General features: G+C 46.8%; 2 protein-coding genes across 3 annotated transcripts; both read left to right on the top strand.

Annotated features, from left to right (window-relative positions):
- Window positions 1-5,920: 5,920 nt before the first annotated feature.
- On the top strand, window positions 5,921-13,976 carry LOC120053643 (leucine-rich repeat-containing protein 15-like). Its single transcript, XM_039000801.1, has 2 exons — window positions 5,921-6,179; window positions 11,768-13,976. The coding sequence occupies exon 2, from the start codon at window positions 11,776-11,778 to the stop codon at window positions 13,489-13,491; it is 1,716 nt and encodes a 571-aa protein (XP_038856729.1). The 5' UTR covers window positions 5,921-6,179; window positions 11,768-11,775; the 3' UTR covers window positions 13,492-13,976.
- A 2,600-nt stretch (window positions 13,977-16,576) lies between these two features.
- On the top strand, window positions 16,577-19,653 carry LOC120053642 (carboxypeptidase N subunit 2). Of its 2 annotated transcripts, none has more exons than XM_039000800.1 (2): window positions 16,577-16,670; window positions 16,946-19,653. In XM_039000800.1, the coding sequence occupies exon 2, from the start codon at window positions 16,952-16,954 to the stop codon at window positions 19,514-19,516; it is 2,565 nt and encodes an 854-aa protein (XP_038856728.1). In that variant the 5' UTR covers window positions 16,577-16,670; window positions 16,946-16,951; the 3' UTR covers window positions 19,517-19,653. The 2 variants fall into 2 exon arrangements, with proteins under 2 accessions (XP_038856728.1, XP_038856727.1); XM_039000799.1 differs by lacking the exon at window positions 16,577-16,670 and adding an exon at window positions 16,779-16,825.
- The last annotated feature ends 4,741 nt before the right edge of the window (window positions 19,654-24,394 follow it).

Genomic DNA, 24,394 nt, shown 5'->3' with positions numbered 1-24,394 from the left:
GACAGGATCAGCCAGAGCCTTCCGCCAGACATGACCAGCCAGAGCCGTCAGCGAGCCATGACCAGCCAGAGCCGTCAGCGAGCCATGACCAGCCAGAGCCGTCAGCGAGCCATGACCAGCCAGAGCCGTCAGCGAGCCATGACCAGCCAGAGCCGTCAGCGAGCCATGACCAGCCAGAGCCGTCAGCGAGCCATGACCAGCCAGAGCCGTCATCCAGCCATGACCAGCCAGAGCCGTCATCCAGCCATGACCAGCCAGAGCCGTCATCCAGCCATGACCAGCCAGAGCCGTCATCCAGCCATGACCAGCCAGAGCCGTCATCCAGCCATGACCAGCCAGAGCCGTCATCCAGCCAGGATCCGCCAGAGCCGTCATCCAGCCAGGATCCGCCGGAGCCAGCCAGCCAGGATCCGCCGGAGCCAGCCAGCCAGGATCCGCCGGAGCCAGCCAGCCAGCCAGGATCCGCCGGAGCCAGCCAGCCAGGATCCGCCATCCAGTCCGGAGCTGCCGTCCCTCAGTCCGGAGCTGCCGTCCCTCAGTCCGGAGCTGCCGTCCCTCAGTCCGGAGCTGCCGTCCCTCAGTCCGGAGCTGCCGTCCCTCAGTCCGGAGCTGCCCCTTATCCCGGTGCTGCTCCTTATCTTGGTGATGCCCCTTAGTCTGGTGATGCCCCTTAGTCCGGAGCTGCCCCTTATCACGGTGCTGCCCCTTATCACGGTGCTGCCCCTTATCCCGGTAATGCCCCTTAATTTAGGTGGGTTTATTTGGAGGGTGGTCATTGAGAGGGGGATACGAAAGTGGGGATTGACTATGGTGGGATGGGGACCACGCCCAGAGCCTGAGCCGCCACCGTGGACAGATGCCCACCCAGACCCTCCCCTAGACTTTTGGTGGTGCGTCCGGAGTTCGCACCTTGAGGGTCACGTTCTGTCACGTTCCTGACCTGTTTTCTGTTAATTTTGTATGTGTTTAGTTGGTCAGGGCGTGAGTTGGGGTGGGCATTCTATGTTTTGTGTTTCTATGTTTAGGTCAGGTGTAATTAGCCTTATATGGTTCTCAATCAGGGACAGGTGTTTGACGTTTCCTCTGATTGAGAACCATATAAAGGTAGGCTGTTCACACTGTTTGTTTGTGGGTGATTGTCTTCCGTGTCTGTGTCTGTGCACCACACGGGACTGTTTCGTTTGTTCGTTCGTTTGTGTAGTCTGTACCTGTTCATGCGTTCTTCGTGTATATGTAAGTTCTCTCGTTCAGGTCTGTCTACATCGTTCATTTGTTTTGGAGTTTGTTTAAGTATTTTCGTTCGTTTCGTTTCGTTTTTACTTTAATAAATTTCATTATGTCATATCACAACGCTGCGCTTTGGTCCAATCCCTACTCCTCCTCTTCGGACGAAGAGGAGGAGGACAACCGTTACAAAATCACCCACCAAACAAGGATCAAGCAGCGTGAGAGGAACCAGCAACAGCGGCCAAAAAAACAGGACTCGTGGACTTGGGAGGAGATATTGGACGGAAAGGGACCCTGGGCTCAACCAGGAGAATATCGCCGCCCCAAAGAAGAGCTGTAGGCAGCTAAAGCTGAGAGGCGGCGATATGAGGAGGCAGCACGGAAACAAGGCTGGAAGCCCGTAAGTCAAACCCAAAAATGTCTTGGGGGGGGGGGGCTCTCGGGGAATGTAGTTGGGTCAGTCAGGAGACTTGAGCCAACTCCTCCTGCTTTACATAAGGAGCCGGTGAGGTCGGATTTGGAGGTGAGTGACGCAGAGACAGTAGAGGAGTTAATGGAGAAATTGGAGGAGAAAGCTTTGAGGGATGTACTGGTTTGGTGCATGAGGCACGGCATCCGTCCGAATGAACGTGTTGGTGAGTTAATGTCACTGGGAACAGCTCTCCATACTCGTCCTGAGGTGCGTGCTAGCCGTCTGGTTAAGACAGTGCCTACACCACGCACTAAGCCTCCTGTGCGTCTCCAGAGTCCTGTGCGTCCTGTTACTGCTCCCCGCACTAGCCCTGAGATACGTGTCTCCAGCCCAGTACCACCAGTGCTGGCATCACGCACCAAGCCTCCTGTGCGTCACCAGAGCCCTGTACGCACTGATCATTCTCCCCGCACTCGCCCTGAGGTGCGTGCCCTCAGCCCGGTACCACCAGTCCCGGTACCACGCACCAGTTCTATAGTGCGCCTCGAGAACTCAGTGTGCCCTGTTCCTGCTCCCCGCACTAGCATTGAGGTGCGTGTCTCCAGTCCGGTACCACCAGTTCCGGCACCACGCACCAAGCCTCATGTGCGTCTCCAGAGCCCTGTACGCACTGTTCCTTCTCCCCGTACTCGCCCTGATGTGCGTGCCCTCAGCCCGGTAACACCAGTGCCGGTACCACGCACCAGGCCTATAGTACGCCTTGAGAGTCCAGTGTGCCCTGTTGTTGTTCCCCGCACTAGCCTGAAGGTGCGTGTCCTTAGCCCAGTACCTCCAGTTCCGGTACCACGCACCAGGCCTACAGTGCGTCTCAGCCGGCCAGAGTCTGCCGTCTGCCAAGCGGCGCCTGAACTGCCCGTCTGCCCAACGGCGCCTGAACTGCCCGTCTGCCCAACGGCGCCTGAACTGCCCGTCTGCCCAACGGCGCCTGAACTGCCCGTCTGCCCAACGCCGTCTGAACTGTCCGTCTGCTAAGCGCCGCATGATCTGCCCGTCGGTACTGAGCCTTCAAAGCCGCCCGTCTGCCATGAGCCTGCAAAGCCGCCCGTCTGCCATGAGCCTTCAGAGCCGTCCGCCAGACAGGAGCCGCTAGAGCCTTCCGCCAGACAGGAGCCGCCAGAGCCTTCCGCCAGACAGGAGCAGCCAAAGCCTTCCGCCAGACAGGATCAGCCAGAGCCTTCTGCCAGACAGGATCAGCCAGAGCCTTCTGCCAGACAGGATCAGCCAGAGCCTTCCGCCAGACAGGATCAGCCAGAGCCTTCCGCCAGACAGGATCAGCCAGAGCCTTCCGCCAGACATGACCAGCCAGAGCCGTCAGCGAGCCATGACCAGCCAGAGCCGTCAGCGAGCCATGACCAGCCAGAGCCGTCAGCAAGCCATGACCAGCCAGAGCCGTCATCCAGCCATGACCAGCCAGAGCCGTCATCCAGCCATGACCAGCCAGAGCCGTCATCCAGCCATGACCAGCCAGAGCCGTCATCCAGCCATGACCAGCCAGAGCCGTCATCCAGCCATGACCAGCCAGAGCCGTCATCCAGCCAGGATCCGCCAGAGCCGTCATCCAGCCAGGATCCGCCAGAGCCAGCCAGCCAGGATCCGCCGGAGCCAGCCAGCCAGGATCCGCCGGAGCCAGCCAGCCAGGATCCGCCGGAGCCAGCCAGCCAGGATCCGCCGGAGCCAGCCAGCCAGGATCCGCCGGAGCCAGCCAGCCAGGATCCGCCATCCAGTCCGGAGCTGCCGTCCCTCAGTCCGGAGCTGCCGTCCCTCAGTCCGGAGCTGCCGTCCCTCAGTCCGGAGCTGCCGTCCCTCAGTCCGGAGCTGCCCCTTATCCCGGTGCTGCTCCTTATCTTGGTGATGCCCCTTAGTCTGGTGATGCCCCTTAGTCCGGAGCTGCCCCTTATCACGGTGCTGCCCCTTATCCCGGTAATGCCCCTTAATTTAGGTGGGTTTATTTGGAGGGTGGTCATTGAGAGGGTGATACGAAAGCGGGGATTGACTATGGTGGGATGGGGACCACGCCCAGAGCCTGAGCCGCCACCGTGGACAGATGCCCACCCAGACCCTCCGCTAGACTTTTGGTGGTGCGTCCGGAGTTCGCACCTTGAGGGGGGGGGTTCTGTCACGTTCCTGACCTGTTTTCTGTTAATTTTGTATGTGTTTAGTTGGTCAGGGCGTGAGTTGGGGTGGGCATTCTATGTTTTGTGTTTCTATGTTTAGGTCAGGTGTAATTAGCCTTATATGGTTCTCAATCAGGGACAGGTGTTTGACGTTTCCTCTGATTGAGAACCATATAAAGGTAGGCTGTTCACACTGTTTGTTTGTGGGTGATTGTCTTCCGTGTCTGTCTGTGCACCACACGGGACTGTTTCGTTTGTTCGTTCGTTTGTGTAGTCTGTACCTGTTCATGCGTTCTTCTTGTATATGTAAGTTCTCTCGTTCAGGTCTGTCTACATCGTTCATTTGTTTTGGAGTTTGTTTAAGTATTTTCGTGTTTCGTTTTTACTTTAATAAATTTCATTATGTCATATCACAACGCTGCGCTTTGGTCCAATCCCTACTCCTCCTCTTCGGACGAAGAGGAGGAGGACAACCGTTACAATTATTTACAAAAGATACATTTGTGTTTAATGAGTCCGCCAGACCATAGACAGTAGGGATGACCGTGTATTCTCTTTATAAGTGCATAAATTTCTAAATGTTCCTGTTTTGCTAAGCATTCAAAATGTAACAAGTACTTTGGGTTGTCAGGGAAAATGTATGGTTCTATGTCTTTGTTGTAAATGTTTTGCAGCCAAACTGGTGGCAGTTGGTAAAAAGACAATAGTTGGAAGAGTTGCGGAGTTCATTGAAAATAATGCCATTGTTGATTAGATGCTTTTTTTTCATTAATCAGGCTATTTTCTCTTGAACCACATGGTTTATCCACTAAAAACGTATGGACAATATGGACACAGACATAAGACATTTATTCTATAGTTTATATGATAAGTTATTGGAGTATATATCACCAAAATTACCACAGATTGCCATAGATTAGCTGTTAATTACCTACATTTCTGAAGATTCGCAACCCTAAACTGCACCGGAAAATAAAACACCCAAAGCATTTGCAAAGGGTTAGTTAAGTGTTCCTTAGTGGTAATCACTTACATCTGTATTTTGACAATGCTGGTCACGTAAAGTAGGCTAAATGTCTTGGGTGCTGCTGGGACACTCTGAGATATATGTTAACTCCACCCTTGCTATCTTGTTTCAGGGGGAAGTGGGGGTATCCGTGCCCTTGCTCTGCGTCTGTGTCGTAAAACAAATGGATTTCCCTTTTACAGCAACAGTCAGCGGAATGTTAACGAGAATAGTATGTGAATATAAACCCACCTTTCTCTACAGTGCCTTCAGAATGTTGTTTTTACCATCTACAGTACACACAAAAAGTGAAAACATGTTTTTAAACATTTTTGCAAATTTATTAAAAATGAAATACTGGAACATCTCATTTACATAAGTAAAAAGTAAACCCCTGAGTCAGTACTTTGTAGAAACACCTTTGGTGGCGAGTAAAGCTTTGTTTTGTCTTGGGTATGTCTGTATCAGCGTGCACATCTGGATTTTTATCCCATTCTTCCTTACAGATTTCCTCAAGCTCTGTTAAGTTAGATGGTTGAGCGGTGGTGAACAGCAATCTTCAAGTCTTTCCACAGATTTTCAATGGGATTCAAGTCTGGGCTTTGGCTGGGCCACTCAAGGACTATGACATTTTTGTTCTAAAGTCATTCCAGTTACAGTGGTTATCTGTTGGGATTGATCACTAGGCTAGTATTTCTGTATGCCTCTGAGCTATGCATGAGAAGAACCCCTGGGCCCGCCCCTCTTATGTGGGGAACATGATCAGGCTTTTGGTCATCAGTAAATTGGGCAGCCCCTCCAACCCATTCCGAAAGCTCAATGTCAGTGTCTAACACACATGCAAACTTATGCTTGTGCAGACACACAACAATAAAGTCCCATACACACACACATCCCCCTTCCCTACATTCTTAACAGTCCTGAATTATACTGTATATACATTCATATTGCATGCAACAATTCCACACTTGTAGACACACAAACACGCTCCATGGAACACACATTCATGCAAATAATCCCAAGCACACACTCAGACAAATACAAACCCAGCCCTTTTACAGAAAGGGTGGGGCTTTCCCCTCCACCACACTTCCCAAAAATGTGTGAGAGAGGGTATGACAGAGAGAGAGAGCACAGGGCGTTGCAAGCAAGGGGGGAAATATTGATGAGGATGATGGACCTGATGACGAAGAGTAGAACAATGTGATGATGTGTGGTTCTGGACGAGACTGGAATCTCTAATTAAATCATATCAGACAGTCGGAAGAGAAGAGGCATAGTGACGAGAGAGTATAAAAGATAACAGACGGCCCCCACCAACTAATTTCCCAGTTCACTCCACTGCCAAGTACTGTACAAGGTAAGCTCTCCTTTACCACGTAGACTACAGCATCTTGTTTTACAATAGTTAGCAGGACACTACTTAATACTCGTCAAGTGTTTTCTAAACTTTATTGTGAAGTTTTAATTGTCCAAGCAAAACCAAAGCTATCATTGTGATTATAAAGTAGACGACTGTTAAGTCTGGTTTTCTGTAACCATCAATAAATCATTGGGCTGCGACCCAACTTGAATAACTTAAAATGAGCTCCCAAGTGGCGCAGCGGTCTAAGGCACTGCATCTCAGAGCAAGAGGCTTCACTACAGTCCCAGTTTCGTATCCAGGCTGTATCACATCCGGCCGTGATTGGGAGTCTCACAGGGCGGCGCACAATTGGCCCAGCGTTGTCCGGGGTAGGCCGTCATTGTAAATAACAAACTTGCCTAGTTGAATAAAAAAACGCTACTATTTTGGGGTCTTACTGTTTGCAAATGATGTGGGAATCTGAATAGAAATGTGTTTTTGAAGAGAACTGAAACTCCACTTTCAGCACATAACAGATTTTGTTCACGAACTTTTGTAAAAAAATCATCATTCATGTCACTCTCTATTACCTTTGTGATATTGTTAGTCTGTGTAACTTTCCACATATGCTCACCCTCCTGTTTGCTGGACGGATCTTTCGTGACAGGCAAATTGATGATAATTCAGTCCTGGAAATCGGGGGGAAAAAATCTCAGCAATTAATGGTGAACTGGAAATGTTTTAGCCATTATACTGTAGAAAGTTCCAGCCCACTCCAGACTGTGGTTTGTTGAAACTGGGACAGATTATATCAGAGAGGAGTCATGGTTTTAAATGTCAGCGCTCTTTCAAATAGGGACCTTAAGAATTGAATATTGCTGAGGAGTCAGAAGAGGCATACAAAATAGACACCATTTTCAGATTATTCTGTGTGTTACTGCAATATGGCAGTGATTGTACCTTATTTATGGCATACTATCGAATGGCAAAATAGTGCTTGTGTTGCGATTCATAACCTCAGAATGACCTCTGCTGGCCAATGGTGCTGTTAAATCATGTCTGTCATGTCTTTCCTCCCGACACTTAAAGGGGAACTGCGATAGGATAATGTTCAACTACAGTTTCTTCAGATGAAACATCTGCCTAAGAGTCAGAGATAAAGCCAGGGAACGATTATGTCATTATACCACTGCTATAGTCAATACTGACCAAGTTCCAGTGGTTGTCATTATGTCCCATGGGGAGCAGCATGTTACATACACACCCACACAGGCTGCTATGTTTTTGATGAGGACAAAAGTTATCAAAATCTAGTCGCAGTCATATGATATGACACCGATATTTTGATAATAAACTATAACTATGTTATTATAGTCTAAGCAAATAGGCTACATACTAACTGAACTGAAAATGTATTGAAATGGGTAACATCTGGGGAAACACCAGGAACGATTTTATGTTCTTTATTTAAAAATAATAATACATGGCCTGAATAAAAACAATTCCTCTGTGGCTGTGTTCAATGGAAGGACAAACATGCTGCCTTGGAAATACATTTCCTCGGAAAGACTCTGTTTGCATCTTAAAAAGGAGCAGCCCCTTTTTTTCAATTCTTGCCTAAAATGACATACCCAAATCTAACTGCCTGTAGCTCAGGACCTGAAGCAAGAATATGCATATTCTTGATACCATTTGAAAGGAAACACTTTGAAGTTTGTGGAAATGTGAAATGAATGTAGGAGAATATAACACATTAGATCTGGTAAAAGATAATACAAAGAAAAAAACATGTTTTTTTTGTTTTGTTTTTTACCATCTTCTATGAAACACAATGTATTATTCCAGACGCAATTTAGATTTTGGCCACTAGATGGCAGCAGTGTATGTGCAACGTTTTAGACTGATCCAATGAACCATTGCATTCAATGACCCATTGTATTTCTGTTCAACTGTCCAAATGTGCCTAATTGGTTTATTAATAACTTTTCAAGTTCATAACTGTGCACTCTCCTCAAACAATAGCATGGTATTATTTCACTGTAATAGCTACTGTAAATTGGATTAACAAGAATTTAAGCTTTCTGCCAATATCGGATATGTCTATGTCCTGGGAAATGTTCTTGTTACTAATCGCATTAGCCAACATTAGCTGGGGGACACACCGATCCTGTAGAGGTTTTAATACATCCTAGCCACACAGAAAATAGCATTCTGCTGCCATTTGACTTTAATAACGAACCAGGGTCCTTATGGAGAGAGCCCGAAACCAAACGGACTATAATATTGGTAGAGCTTTTCCACTGGGCACACACTGGTTGAATCAACATTGTTTCTATGTAATGGCAAAGAAATTACGTTGAACCAACGTGGAATAGACGTTGAATTGACGTCTGTGTGCAGTGGGTTGTAAAAGCTGCCTCCTCTGTCATTATAAACAATTGAAACAGTCCACAGCCCCAGACAGCTGCAGTCAACCAGTCTGCTAAGGCTTTGGCGTGGCCATCCTCCAACTACAGCACTTGGTGGTGAACTAAGTCACACTTAAATGTTTTATATTTTTTGTTGAATTTTGCAATTCTTTTACTGGTACTTTGCAACTTTTCACCTTTCATTCAATTACTAACATGTTAGTAGTGCACTTATTTTTGACGTTTTTCCTAACAATATTTGCTGTGGTTTCATTTTCCTTACTTGAAGCACTTACTCGAATGGCTCTAGATATGAGTGTCTGCTAACTAGGGTTGCAAAGCTACCGGTGATTTATCAAAGTTACCGGAATCTTCTGTAATTTTGATAATTAACAGGCAATTTATGGTAATTTAGCTAATTCATACTTGAAAAACGTTTAAAAAATGTATTCGTACAAAGTATTATTTTTTTAATTTTTATATCTGTGTCTATATTATCCATGAGTTTCTAGTAGATAGACCATATGGTTCAAGAGGAAATAGCCTGATTAATGAAAAAAAAGCATCTAATCAACAATGGCATTATTTTCAATGAACTCTTCCAACTATTGTCTTTTCCCCAACTGCCACCAGTTTGGCTGCAAAACATATACAACAAAAACCTATTGACATAGTAAAACATATAAAAAAATATAGAAAGGATATTTCATGCTGAAAACTTCATATTAAATACCAACCACATAGATCAACACTACATATTCCCTTTTTTCCCTGGAAACAACAGCCATTTTGGATCCAATCAAAGATAGAGAAACATGAAAACCAAAACATCCCATTCTTATGTAGCCTATCTCACACAGTTTCTTGTAAACTATGAATGTATGGTCGTACTTTTGGTTTACCCTCGTTTGAATAGAAAGGTGTGATACTTATATTAGGTCCAACGATGAAGTACTATTAAATGGGGACTAAGCAGTTGAAACAATAACCAAGCGGATCCCCTCCCCTGTTTCGATAAAATGCTGAGGAGCGGGGCTGGAGAAATTTAACCACTCTCAAATTAATGGACAGATGCAAGGATTGATCATCTATGATATCAACATTATAGTTTTATTCATTTTTTGAGACTATTATTTGTTTACATTTACTTTGTTTACAAACATTGGAGTAAAAAAAGCTTATATTTTGTGACAAAGTTGATCTAAGCTCATGAGGCATTTATAAGTTATATTCTTCAAGAATCAATGGTTACATACAATATTGTAACGACCCGGTATTGTGTTCTGTGTTTGTGGGTGTGTTATGGTTCTCATGGCTACTAGCAGGGGTTAAATATGTCAGGACAGATGGAAAGGTTGGGGGGGTATGATGGGTAATCCCGCGGGGTTTGGAAATGCATAAATAGGGATTACTGTCTCATCTCTCTCTCTTCTGTTCGGGGCCTTGATCTGTTCCTATGAGAGTGACCCTTAACTCGACATGGTATAATTGTGTACGTTCGGCATTTGGCGGCGTGGGCTGTGGCCTGAACAATAGCCCAGTTTAGGAATAAACCTGTGTTCTGACCTGCACACCTAGAGTCCGTCTCTTTTCTCTTTATGACCCAGCCGGGTCATTACAATATATATACAAAAGTATGTGGACACCCCTTCACATCAGTGGATTCGGCTATTTCAGACACACCCGTTGCTTGTAGGTGTATATAATCGAGCACACAGCCATGCGATCTCGATAGACAGACATTGGCAGTAGAATGGCCTTACTGAAGAGCTAAGTGATTTTCAATGTGGCACCGTCATAGGATGTCACCTTTTCAACAAGTTAATTAGTCAAATTTCTGCCCATCTAGAGCTTCCATGGTCAACTGTAAGTGCTGTTGTTGTGAAGTGGAAACGTCTAGGAGCAACAACAGCTCAGCCGGGAAGTGGTAAGCCACACAAGCTCACAGAACGGGACTGCCGAGTGCTGAAGCGCGTGGCGCATAATAATTGTCTGTCTTCGGTTGCAACACTCACTGAGTTCCAAACTGCCTCTGTAAGCAACATCAGCACAATAAGTGTTCTTCAGGAGTTTCATGAAATGGGTTTCCATGGCCGAGCAGCAGCACACAAGCCTAAGATCACAATGTGCAATGCCAACCGTTGGTTGGAGAGGTGTTAAGCTCGCCGCCATTGGACTCTGCAAGAGGTGGAACCGCGTTCTCTGGAGTGATGAATCATGCTTCACCATCTGCTAGTCTGACGGACGAATCTGGGTTTGGTGGATGCCAGGAGAACGCAGCCTACCCCAATGCATAGTGACAACTGTAAAGTTTGGTGGAGGAGGAATAATGGTCTGGGGCTGTTTGTCATGGAATGGGGTAGGCCCCTTAGTTCCAGTGAGGGAAAATCTTAACACTACAGTATACAATGACATTCTAGATGATTATGTGCCACCAACTTTGTGGGAACAGTTTGGGGAAGGCCCTTTCTTGATTCAGCAGGACAATTCCCCCGTGCACAAAGTGAGGTCCATACAGAAATGGTCTGTCGAGATTGATGTGGAAGAACTTGACTGCACAGAGCCCTGACCTCAACCCCATCGAATGCCTTTTGGATGAATTGGAACGCTGACTGCGAGGCATGCCTAATCGCCCAACATCAGTGCCCGACCTCACTAATGGTCTTGTGGCTGAATGGAAGCAAGTCCCCGCAGCAATGTTCCAACATCTAGTGGAAAGCCTTCTCAGAACAGTGGAGGCTGTTATAGCAGCAATGGGGGGAACAACCCCATATTAACGCCCATGATTTTGGAATGAGATGTTCGATGAGCAGGTGTCCACATACTTTTGGTTATGTAGTGTATCATCAATTAATAAGTACAAAAAATGGATATAGCAACTGCCGATTGCCCCTAAGTCAACAGAGATTTAAGATTCTAGTACTAGACGATAGGGTAGTCTCTTTGGCCTGCACCCTCCCATGGTCTTATATCCACATAAAACCAATTTTACAAAACACTATTTCAAGAAATTATGATGCAGATTTATTTGTCTGGCGCATTTTTCACTTCACTCATTTTATTTATTACATCGTATTTTACTTTGTGTATTTTTTGTTTAGTGTCACGTGCAAACACATACTGCTTCATAAACTTGACATTTTGTTTGTGTGTGCATGACATCAAACAAAGCTAACCCCTCTTCCTCTTTTCTAGGAGCATCAATGGACCTGTCAATCAACCTCCACCCCTTTCTCCTCCTCTTTTCCATCAGTGGAGTTCTTGGAGTGTGCCCAGATGGATGCCAGTGCAGAGACAGCAAAATCCTCTGCCAAGGCAGGTCAATCACAGAGTTCCCGTCCTCAGTGCCTGGCTCTACCACCACCTTCTACATCTCCAACACCAACATTACCGCTCTCAAACCCCATGACTTGGCTGCTTTTGCCGAGGCCCTTGGCATCTTTGTGGTCAAAGACACTGGGATCAGAGAGGTGTTCCCTGGCACCTTTGACCTCAGTCATAACCTGGGTGCCCTGGGCTTCACCGGCACTGAGCTGAATGACCTACCTGAGGCCCTGTTTCTAAACCTGGTGAAGCTGGAATCTCTGACTCTGAGCGGCAACAAGCTCCTGGTGCTCCGCCCTGCCTGGCTCAACTCCCTCACTGCTCTTAGGACCCTGGACATAGGCAAGAACCTCATCACGTCTGTACCTGAGGAGGCCTTTCGCTCCGTCACTGAGCTGCAGCATCTCTCCCTAGCCAGGAATAACATCAGTCAGTTCTCAAGGGACACCTTCAGGGGCCTGAGAAATCTCAAATCCCTGCGTCTGAACCGTAACGCTCTCAGGGAGATCCCTGCCGGAGCGTTGGATGACCTGGTGAGCCTGGAGGAGATTTCTCTGCAGGATAATGCCATCACTCATCTCCCCGCTAACCTGTTCTCCCAGCTGCAGAGCCTGCAGAAGCTTTATCTCTCCAGCAACCGTCTGACTTCCCTCCCACAGGGGATTTTCCTCAACCTCCCAAACTTGGCCCAGATTTCCCTGTATGAGAATGAGCTCCAGAGTCTGTCCCCAGGGGTTTTTGGGCCCATGGCCCTGAAGGAGCTGTGGCTGTATGACAACCGGCTGACACGCCTGGAGGGCAAAACTTTCAGCAACCTGACCCAGCTACGTCTGCTGGTGCTGAGCCGGAACCAGATCAGCTCTGTGTCCCCCAGGGCCTTCAGTGGGCTGGCCGAGCTGGGGGAAGTGTCCCTGCACACCAACCTCCTCACCAGCCTGCGGGAAGCGACCTTCCAGGGGCTGCCCAAGCTGGTCAACATCTCCCTCAAGCACAATTACATCAGCTCCCTCCCCGCAGGGCTTCTCCAGGGCCAGACCCAACTTGGCCAGCTGGTCCTCCACAACAACTCCCTACCCAACCTGCCCTCAGAGCTCCTCAGCACCCTAACGGTGGCCAAGGAGGTGTTGCTGGCTGACAACCCCTGGAGGTGCGACCAGGACATTGTGCCACTGCGAGACTGGCTGACACGGCACCCCACCAAGACCAACCTCAGTGCTGTGGTGTGCCTCACGCCCTCTGCCCTGAGCGGTTACAGCATAGCCAACCTGACCAACGACGAGCTGATGCAGGATACTACGTCAGCCGTCCCTGATATCGCCCCCACAGAGAAGAGGAGGAAACCCCACACCCCCCCTCCCAAGACGAGCACCCCCTCTCCTGCTGCAGAGGCCACACCCACCCAGGAGCAGGGGGAGGACACCGGCAGTAGGCGGGGGAACGGAGAGGGCGTGTCCAGGAACACGCAGATCATTATCACCGCGGTGGTCTGCACCGCCATCATCATCAGTCTCATCGTCTGCTGCGTCTGTTGGAGGAGGAACAAGAGAGGCAGCCGCAACCTTGGCCGCAGGAACAAAAACAACTCAGTCATCTAGACTGGCCCAGAGGCCTGAGCACCACATAGGAGGTGTACTGTACAGTAATGCTGAACACGCCAGAGCAAACAACCTTCTGATGTGGTTTTTCCGAAACATGTTAGCACAGGAACCCATCATGTCGCTATTAAGAACCCTTGACCAAGGACAGACGAGCTTGGCCCCGACTTTTGGGAAACTCCACTCTGATGGAATAAGTGGCTCTGATTGGGATTCCATAATATGATTACTAAGTCCCTCTTGAAGCTCTTTAGCAAGCTTGCTGTGGTCTGATGTTTTGCACAACAAAAAATAAAGATACCATAAACTGTAACAATAATCACATGAAAATGGCATGGATGGTATGCACAAAATGCCATGCATGTTTTTCTTTTCAATACTGGACAAATACTTCATACTGAACAAATCTAATGTTCAACATATATCTAATCACATAGCTGTTGATTTCCAAGTAAAGCTTTCTTTCTATGATTTACTAACTGAAACTAGGCTCGTTATTGTGTCATTTTTATATCAAGACTTATTGCAGTAATTAATAGATATACAGTGCATTCGGAAAATATTCAGACCCCTTCACGTTCTCCACATTGTGTTACGTTACAACCTTGTTCTAAAATTGATTAAATTGTTGTTGTTTTTTCTCACCAATCTACACACAATACCCTATAATGACAAAGCAAAAACAGGTTTTTAGAAAATGTCTTAAATATCACATGTATGTAAGTAGCTCTCCGAATGCACTGTAGGCTGGTTTCATCTCATTGCAAATGGTTATGCTTCACACACACACATCAAGTCAAATGACTGTTATATTTAATAAATACGCTACATATTAGTGATATTATGAAATGCTTAAGTGACAAGGGTTCATTGTGTGGCACAGTGTGTTAAAAATTACATTTTAACAACAACAATGTGTTCAATTGATGTGAGGGCATTCAACTTCTCTTCTTCAGTACTTGATCAAGTTGCACATCACAAACACTTGTTCTTCAGGAAAAGTGAAGCCTGGCTATTGGAGTGAGAAGTCAACACACAAATCAAATTTGGATTGCATTCTGAGTAGGCTACAACAGAGATTCATGATCAGATGGGTTTATGCCAAGGTTTCATGTTGAGGTTGGCTGGGGTTCACATTAAGAGCTCTGCAATGACCTTGGAACCCACTGATTGTGTGTGGGTGAGATTCTGACTTTATCCTTGTACATTCCATGTGTCTAATGCTCGCTGATGGTATTTAGCAACGGAATGTAAACCTTATCTCAACTGTATGCTGCAGTGGGTCACAAATCAACCAATGGTTTTACACTTCATTAGAGTAGACTATAAAACACTCCCATCTAGTAGACATATAATAAGTAATATATATGATTTGTCATGCTCAACAAAATTTCACAAACCATAAAATCCAGAGGCTAAAGCAAGGTTAGTTGACTAGCTAACTAGGCTAAAATAGTAGGATTAAATAGCATTAGGCTAGTTATTTGTCACACAGCTACTGTACCTAGAAAATAAACACATTACGATGAGAAAACACACATTAACTTAGACAATAGCTATACTTATCAGGAAAAACGGAGTATTAGCTGACTAGCTAGTCAGACTGACCAAATGTAGCTAGCTAGCTAGGTAGCTGAACAGAAAAAAGTTAACCTCAAACTCTCATAAAGAATAGGCCTTAATCACTTGTGTTCATTATGGAAAAAGATATTAGGCCTTGTCCCGGTCATTTCATTTCTGACAGCATTGGCCTCTTGAAGACAATTTCTCTTCAAAATAACTGATGAATTGAACAATAACAATATAATATTGTATATAAGTCACAATGCATTTGAATATTGAATATAGTGATTCGCATTGTATTAGCAGTAATATTTTACAATATATTTCCGTTGCATAAGCATCAATCCCTCTCCTCTGGGGAAAACTGTGAAACTGCCTGTTTGACACAAGGCCAGCGTTATGGGCAGGCCAGGCCCCTCTAAGGCCCTCCCGTAATGCCGGTCCTGTGTTAAATAGTGGCCCTGTGTCAAACATGCAGTGTCACAGTGTCTACCATACCTCCTTGCTCAGCCAAATAAAATATTGGGATGGGCAATATTTGACCGTGACGTGCGCCGACACAAAGTTGCATCAATTTCAGATAAGGCATCCGAGCGAGCGAAACAGCACCCCTCTGTCTCAGTATGTGTAGCCCATGTATCTGATGCTGTCTGGACAGAAATATGATGGCATGTCATACTCTTTTTGGCCAGAAAGCATCGAATACATGGGCAACATGAGAGGGGCGCTGTTTTGCTTGCTCTGACGCTTTCTCCGGTGAGATATTTTCGCCACTTTCGGATTGGCGGGTGCACAATGCACTGTTCAGATGCTGGAATTGTTTGGATGAATGTGAGAAGGTAACTGGGATTGTCAAACCAATCAGATGAAAACATAATGTCTGGTTGTGGTCATGCCACATTAACCCATAACAGTCTAAAGGGGGGGTTGAATTATCGCAAAAAAAATACTATTCTAAATGTTTTACTATTTTCTACATTGTAGAATAATAGTGAAGACATCAACACTATGAAATGAAACATATGGAATCATGTAGCAACCAAAAAAGTGATACAAATAAAAATATATTTTAGATTTTAGATTCTTCAAAGTAGCCGCCCTTTGCTTTGATGACAGCTTTGCACACTCTTGGCATTCATTTAGGTGGCAATGTCTTCATTTACCTGCCGAAAGTTGGCGGAAAGCCTACATGCTGCATTATTCAAGATAGCCTATGAAGCCCTAAACCAGCTCTCTTGCAGTTGTGTATAATTGTGTGTTTAGTTGTTTACTTCTTGTTTCCTGTCTGTTTTAATTTAGCCTCATGTGTCCTCCACCACATTCATTTCCTAAATGAATGACAGAAACTCTTCTACCTACTACTTTATGAACCTGCTAGTTTATGAATACGTACATTCACCTCCCCAATGTGTGTTCTATGGGCTCAGGCCTCTGTTCCTTCTTGTCTCTGGAAGCAGAGGGTTCTCTATTCACGCCCCATGATAGCACACTAGAAGCCTGCTGTGGGACTTAGATAAGCTGATTAACAGGAGTAAACTGTGTTTGCCTGACTCTCTCTATAACTGTCTTACTCGCCTCTGTCCATTATAAGCCTCAAGACGAGAGGAAATCATCAGGTATGGCTGTTTCCTTTTGTGTCAGACGTCACTTAGCATTACATGAATTATTTGACTAGCATGTACAGTATACCGTCATTGCTCTGCTTAGCATTTATCGTTTTGTTGCAGGTATCACTTCAGGGCTTTATAGGCTATCTTGAATAATGCAGCATGTAAGCTTTCTGTTAACTTTGAAACTATTCTCTTTGAATCAGTACTATAAAGGTGAATATATCAAGTTAATTGCAATATCAAAACAAAATCTTTACATGAAAAGTTTGATATATTTTCAGGAAAAAATGACTAGAGGACACACCTTCATCTGTCTTCTGCCTTTACTGATTGGGTATTCATCTCAGTCCTGTGAGAAGGAGACCGACTGCCCCAAAGACAACCAGGATGTTTACGGCAAGGAAGTGACACAGATCCCAGTAAGTCTGAAAGCAGGTGTCACAGAGGTCTTCTTTGTGGAAAGTAACATCAGTGTCATCCCAAAGGGGGCCTTCGCCACCAACCCGAGTCTGGAAAAGGTAGAGTTCATCACCACCCCCACCGTGTCCATAGAGAACGGTGCTTTCGAGGGATTGGTCGACCTCAAGCATATTGAGATCTCCAGTACCCCACTAACATCCTTGTCTGTAGACGTCTTCCAAGACCTGCACAACCTGGAAAAACTTCTGCTGAAACTCAACAAGATCCATAGTCTGGAGAAAGGATTGTTTGATGGCCTTAAGAAACTGAGAGAACTCCAATTACACATAAACAAGATTGACACCATCGAGGAGGGGACATTTGATGACCTAGAAAACCTTCGGACCCTCCATCTGGCCAAAAACCACCTCAGTTCTGTGTCCTCCGCCCTGTTCTCAAAGCTGCACAAACTGGAGGTACTGAGGCTCTATGAGAACCAACTTACCGCCATTCCTGACGATATATTAGAAAATCTTTCCAATTTAAAGGAGATCGCTCTACAGGGTAACAAAATCACTTCAATATCAGCCAATTTGTTCCCACATAAAGACAAATTAAACAAGATACTTTTGGACAATAACATGTTGACTGAATTGCCTCCAGAAATATTTGTGGGCTTTCCTCTGCTTAAAACATTGACACTAAATGGAAATAAACTTGCAAGTCTACCCCCTGTCCTCTTTGGAGAGATGCCCAAACTGACTGAGTTGAGTCTCAGTCGAAACATGATTACCAGCCTTCCTCAGGGAGTATTTAGTCCTCTAAAGAAACTCAGGAAGTTGGATCTGTCTAACAACCAATTGTTCACCGTGTCTGAAGAGTCTTTTGAGGGCCTTGAGAAGCTAACAGAACTCAATCTTCAATACAACCACATCAAATCATTGAAAGCAAACACCTTTGAAAAGCTGACATCACTAACCACCCTTAGACTGGCTCATAATAGCCTGTGGAGACTTCCAGAGGATATATTTGACCCCTTACCAAAACTCAGCAAAGTCTATTTAAACAACAACACTTGGGATTGTGACTGCAGGATGGTCCCCCTCTTCAATTGGATGAAGGCAAACCCTGGCAAGATCAAGTCTATGTCTCCTGAGATCTGTAACCAGCCGGAGGAGTTAAAGGGACAAGAAATCATGTCTCTCAAAGAGGACCAGCTCATATGTCCTATAACTCCTCTGACCACCATCCCTTCACTCACCACAACCACCACCACCACCACAACCCAAACAAACACACCACTTGTAACCACCATGCCCACTACTAGAGTTACAACTACATTGACAACCCCTCAGCCACCTACAACCACTCAGCCAACTACTCTACCCACTACGACACCAACAACCACAGAACCTACGACTACTCAGCCACCTACAACTACTCTGCCAACTACAACAACTTTGCCAACCACAATGGCCACCACAACTGAAGCCACCACCCCAACTACAACCACCATTGTGACCACCTCACTAATAACCACAACTCTGATACCCACCACGAAAGGGACAACCACAGCACTGACTACAACCACATTACCCACATCTGCAAAAATCACCACTTTAGCCCCTTCAACAACCACCACTTTAGCCCCTACCACAACCACCACCTTGGCCCCCACCACAACCACAGCTCCTACAACAACCACCACCTTCGCTCCTACTACAACCACAGCTCCTACCACAACCACCACTTTAGCCCCTACCACAACCACCACTTTAGCCCCTACCACAACCACCACCTTGGCCCCCACCACAACCACAGCTCCTACAACAACCACCACCTTCGCTCCTACTACAACCACAGCTCCTACCACAACTACCACTTTAGCCCCTTCCACAACCACAGCACCTACCACAACCACCACCTTAGCCCCTAACACAACCACAGTTCCTACCACAACCACCACCTTAGCCCCTAACACAACCACAGCTCCTACCACAACCACAACCACCTTAGCCACAACCACAACCACTGTCACAACCTCAATACCCACCACCACACTTTTTACCACTTTCCCAACAACCACCATCACAAGAACCACCCGGAGAACCACCATCACAAGAACCACCTGGAGAGACTCAACACAGCCACTGACCACGTCAAGGATCTTCAGCTGTCCCAACATAGCACCTTCTCGTCACCCGTCCCCCTCCTACTACACCCGTCAGGCCTGGAGCAAGACCTCGCAGTGCAGGGCCCAGATGATATCCTACACAGCCATGCTGGTGGTGGAGATAGGCTGCACCCTGGTGCTGGCTAAGTTCACCCTGTCTCTGTACAGCTTGCTCCAGTGCAGGGAGAGGCTGTACACCCGGGTCAACCTGACTCACTTTTCCTACAGAAAGGAGGTCACGCTGAGGCCAGTCAAGGTGACAGAGACTGTGGGTCTGTGATCAGGGGGGGGGGGGGGGGCACATGATTGTGCAAATCACAAGGCCCTAGTGATGCGGTAAGGCAGAAGAAAATAGGGAATGTTTGTCATCTTTTCTGAAAAATAAATAAACACAAACATATGAATCATTCAAACATATTAATGAATCTCTTTATACATCAGCCGATGTCTTTGGGGTGCCACAGCCCAGGAGTAGTTCAATACAGTAACACTGCCACAGCCCAGGAGTAGTTCAATACAGTAACACTGCCACGGCCCAGGAGTAGTTCAATACAGTAACACTGCCACGGCCCAGGAGTAGTTCAATACAGTAACACTGCCACGGCCCAGGAGTAGTTCAATACAGTAACACTGCCACGGCCCAGGAGTAGTTCAATACAGTAACACTGCCACGGCCCAGGAGTAGTTCAATACAGTAACACTGCCACAGCCCAGGAGTAGTTCAATACAGTAACACTGCCACGGCCCAGGAGTAGTTCAATACAGTAACACTGCCACGGCCCAGGAGTAGTTCAATACAGTAACACTGCCACAGCCCAGGAGTAGTTCAATACAGTAACACTGCCACAGCCCAGGAGTAGTTCAATACAGTAACACGTTATGTAAGTCATAAAGATATTGTCCGTGTCGGGTAATTGTTGCTCATAGTGAATAGGCCTACTTAGTTCATACTTATCTAATAGTTGAATGCCCATACAATATCTACTGTACACTGTGTATACCAAATATTAGAAACATCTTCCTAATATTGAGTTGCACCCCATTCCCCTTTTGCCCTCAGAACAGCCTGAATTCGTCAGGTCATGGACTCTACAAGGTGCCAAAAGCATTCCACAGTGATGCTGGTCCATGTTGACTCCAATGATTACCACAGTTGTGTCAAGTTGGCTGGATGTCCTTTGGATGGTGGACTGTTCTTGATACACACGGGAAATTGTTGATCGTGAGAAACCTAACAGCGTGGCAGTTCTTAACACAAACCGGTGTACCTGGTACCTACTACCATACGCCGTTCAAAGGCACTGAAATCTTTTGGCTTGCCCATTCACCTTCTGAATGGCACACAACCAATCCACGTCTCAATTGTCTCAAGACTTAAAAATCTTTCTTTAACCTGTCTCCTCCCCTTCATCTACACTGATTGAAGTGGATTTGACAAGTGACATCAATAAGGGATCATATCTTTCACCTGGATTCGCCTGGTCAGTCTGTCGTGGAAAGAGCAGGTGTTCATCATGTGTTGTACACTCAGTGTATATAATATATGTGTACATTTCTATTTATGCATGTATGTCTTTTTTATTGGACCATACAGCTCCATTGAATTGAAACTCCTGCCTCTGAAATGTCTCAGTCAAATAAAACCATATAGATGTTTATGTATGATACTGTAGATGATATTATGCTGGGGTATAGTTGTAGCCAGAGCCATCTAAATATATGCCTCTGGTTGTAACCATGGAGACATCCTTGCTTAGCAGTATACAGTCTGTACATGTATTTCCCCATTCCCAACATGAAATGGATAAAACGTTATAAGACGTTCAGCTACAGTTTTATGACGCAAATGGAAAACACAAGCAGAATGAGTCTGTGTCCCAATACTTGTATGAGGAACTGCTTTTGATGAGGCCCAAAGGAAAAATATAAAATAATTGCAAAGCTAACTTACACTCTCTAACTTGTTACTTGTGTATATTGAGGAGTAAAACTAATAATGAACTATCAAGCAAATAAAAAGACTTATCCAAAAATAGCTATTAGCTAAGTTAAAACTGACCACCTGAAGCAGAGGAAAGTCTCCTACTTTGTCGACTTCAAACTTCAAAGCTGTTTTCCATGAAACTTGAGCTTGCTGGGAGCTGGGTGAACTTCAATTTGGCGCCCAAATCTAATTAATTTGGCGCACGAGAGCAGGGATCTGTGAGTGGCGGAAATGTGGTATAGGTTTGTCTTTATCACCAGATACAAATAAATATTTGGTATGTCCAGCTGGCAATGAACGAATGAGAGTTTACAAAAACAATGGTAAGCTATAATTATGAATGTTTAATTACAGGTTACCTTCTCACGTTCGTCCAAAATAATTCTAGCATCCGAACAGGATTCACCAGTTATTTTGAAGGGAAATTGTCTTCAAGAGGCCAATGCTGTCAGAAATGACATGACCAGTAATATACCTACCTAGACTACATAAAATTGCTCATAAAGAATAGGCCTTAATCACTTGTGTTCATTATGGAAAAAGATAGTAGACCTTGTACCGGTCATTTCATTTCTGACAGCATTGGCCTCTTGAAGACAATTTCTCTTCAAAGTAACTGATGAATTGAACAATAACAGTATTATATTGTACATAAGTCACGATACATTTGAATATTGAATAGAATATAGTCATTCACATTGTAAAATGTGTAATGTATTGGCAGGAATATATGACAATACATTCTCGTTGCATAAGCATCAATCCCTCTCCTCGGGAGAAAACTGTGACACTGCATGTTTGACACAGGGCCAGCATTATGGGCGGGCCAGGCCCCTCTAAGGCCCTCACATAATGCCGGTCCTGTGTTAAATAGTGGCCCTGTGTCAAACATGCAGTGTCACAGTTTCTACCATACCTCCTTGCCCAGCCAAATAAAATATTGGGATGGACAATATTTGACCGAGACGCACGCCGACAAAAAGTTGCTTCAATTTCAGATAAAGCATCCGAGCGAACGAAACAGCACCTCTCTGTCTCAGTATGTGTCTCCCATGTATCTAATGTGTTAATGTCACATTAACACATTGTTACGCTCGTCGAAAGGAGTGGACCAAAGCGCAGCGTCGAAAGTGTTCATGATTTTTATTATCAAAAAACACTCAAACAAAATAACAAAGCGAAAACGAACAGTTCTGTCAGGTACAAAGACTAAACAGAAAACAAGACCCCACAAAACCCAAAAGGAAAATGACAACTTGTCACGTTCCTGACCTGTTTTCTGTTGTTTTGTATGTGTTTAGTTGGTCAGGACGTGAGCTGGGTGGGAATTCTATGTTGTGTGTCTAGTTTGTCTGTTTCTATGTCCAGCCTAATATGGTTCTCAATCAGAGGCAGATGGTAATCGTTGTCCCTGATTGAGAATCATATATAGGAGGCTTGTTTTGTGTTGGGATTTTGTGGGTGTTTGTTTCCTGTCTCTGTGATTGTCTGCACCAGATAGGTCTGTGTCGGTTTTTGCACATTTGTTATTTTGTATTGTTGTTTGTAGTGTTTCACTTGTTCTTTATTAAACATGTTTAACACTAGCCGCGCTGCACTTTGGTCCTCTCCTTCACCCCTGGAAGAAAACCGTTACAGAAACACCCACCAAACCCGGACCAAGCAGCGTGGCAACGGGCAGCAGCAACAGCAGCAGCGGTACAAGGAGGAATGGACATGGGAGGAGATTCTGGACGGAGAAGGACCCTGGGCAGAGCCAGAGGAGTGTCACCGTCCCAAAGCGGAGCTGGAGGCATCAAAAGCGGAGAGGCGGCATTATGAGGCGCTTGCAAGGCAGAGTGGCTGGAAACCCGAGAGGCTCACCCAAAAATTTCTTGGGGGGAGGCTAAAGGGGAGTGTGGCGAAGCCGGGTTGGATACCTGAGCCAACTCCCCGGGCTTACCGTGGAGTGAGTGGGCGTCGTACTGGTCAGACACCGTGTTATGCGGTAAAGCGCACGGTGTCCCCAGTACGCGTGCTTAGCCCAGTGCGGGCTATTCCACCTTGCCGCACTGGGAGGGCTAGGTTGGGCATCGAGCCGGATGTCATGAAGCCGGCCCAACGTATCTGGCCTCCAGTACGTCTCCTCGGGCCGGCGTACATGGCACCAGCCTTACAGGTGGTGTCCCCGGTTCGCCTGCATAGCCCAGTGCGGGCTATTCCACCTCGCCGCACTGGCAGGGCTACGGGGACCATTCAACCTGGTAAGGTTGGAGAGGCTCGGTGCTCAAGAGCGCGTGTCCTCCTTCACGGTCCGGTATATCCGGCGCCACCTTCCCGCCCCAGCCCAGTACCACCAGTGCCTACACCATGCACCAGGCTTCCAGTGCATCTCCAGAGCCCTGTTCCTCCTCCCCGCACTCGCCCTGAGGTGCGTGCCCTCAGCCCGGTACCTCCAGTTCCGGCACCACGCATCAGGCCTATAGTGCGTCTCAGCCGGCCAGAGTCTGCCGTCTGCCCAGCGGTGCCTGAACTGCCCGTCTGCCCAACGCCGCCTGCACTGCTCGTCTGCCCAACGCCGCCTGCACTGCTCGTCTGCCCAGCGCCGTCTGAGCCATCCGTCTGCCCAGCGCCGTCTGAGCCATCCGTCTGCCCAGCGCCGTCTGAGCCATCCGTCTGCCCAGCGCCATCTGAGCCATCCGTCTGCCCAGCGCCGTCTGAGCCATCCGTCTGCCCAGCGCCGTCTGAGCCATCCGTCTGCCCAGCGCCGTCTGAGCCATCTGTCTGCCTAGCGCCATCTGAGCCATCTGTCTGCCCAGCGCCATCTGAGTCATCTGTCTGCCACGAGCCATTAGAGCCGCCCGTCTGTCCCGAGCCATTAGAGCCGTCCGTCAGTCAGGAGCCGCTAGAGCCGTCCGTCAGTCAGGAGCTGCCAGAGACGCCAGCCAGTCAGGAGCTGCCAGAGACGCCAGCCAGTCAGGAGCTGCCAGAGACGCCAGCCAGTCAGGAGCTGCCAGAGACGCCAGCCAGTCAGGAGCTGCCAGAGACGCCAGCCAGTCAGGAGCTGCCAGAGACGCCAGCCAGTCAGGAGCTGCCAGAGACGCCAGCCAGTCAGGAGCTGCCAGAGACGCCAGACAGTCAGGAGCTGCCAGAGACGCCAGACAGTCATGAGCTGCCCTACAGTCATGAGCTGCC

The sequence above is a fragment of the Salvelinus namaycush genome, chromosome 9 (genome assembly GCF_016432855.1).
Source record: "Salvelinus namaycush isolate Seneca chromosome 9, SaNama_1.0, whole genome shotgun sequence".
Lineage (NCBI taxonomy): Eukaryota > Metazoa > Chordata > Actinopteri > Salmoniformes > Salmonidae > Salvelinus > Salvelinus namaycush.
This window is presented reverse-complemented; position numbering and strand designations above follow the sequence as displayed.

Coding starts and splice junctions, on each gene's coding strand:
- LOC120053643 (XM_039000801.1), top strand. CDS start 11,776: ATGGACCTGTCAATCAACCTCCACCCCTTTCTCCTCCTCTTTTCCATC.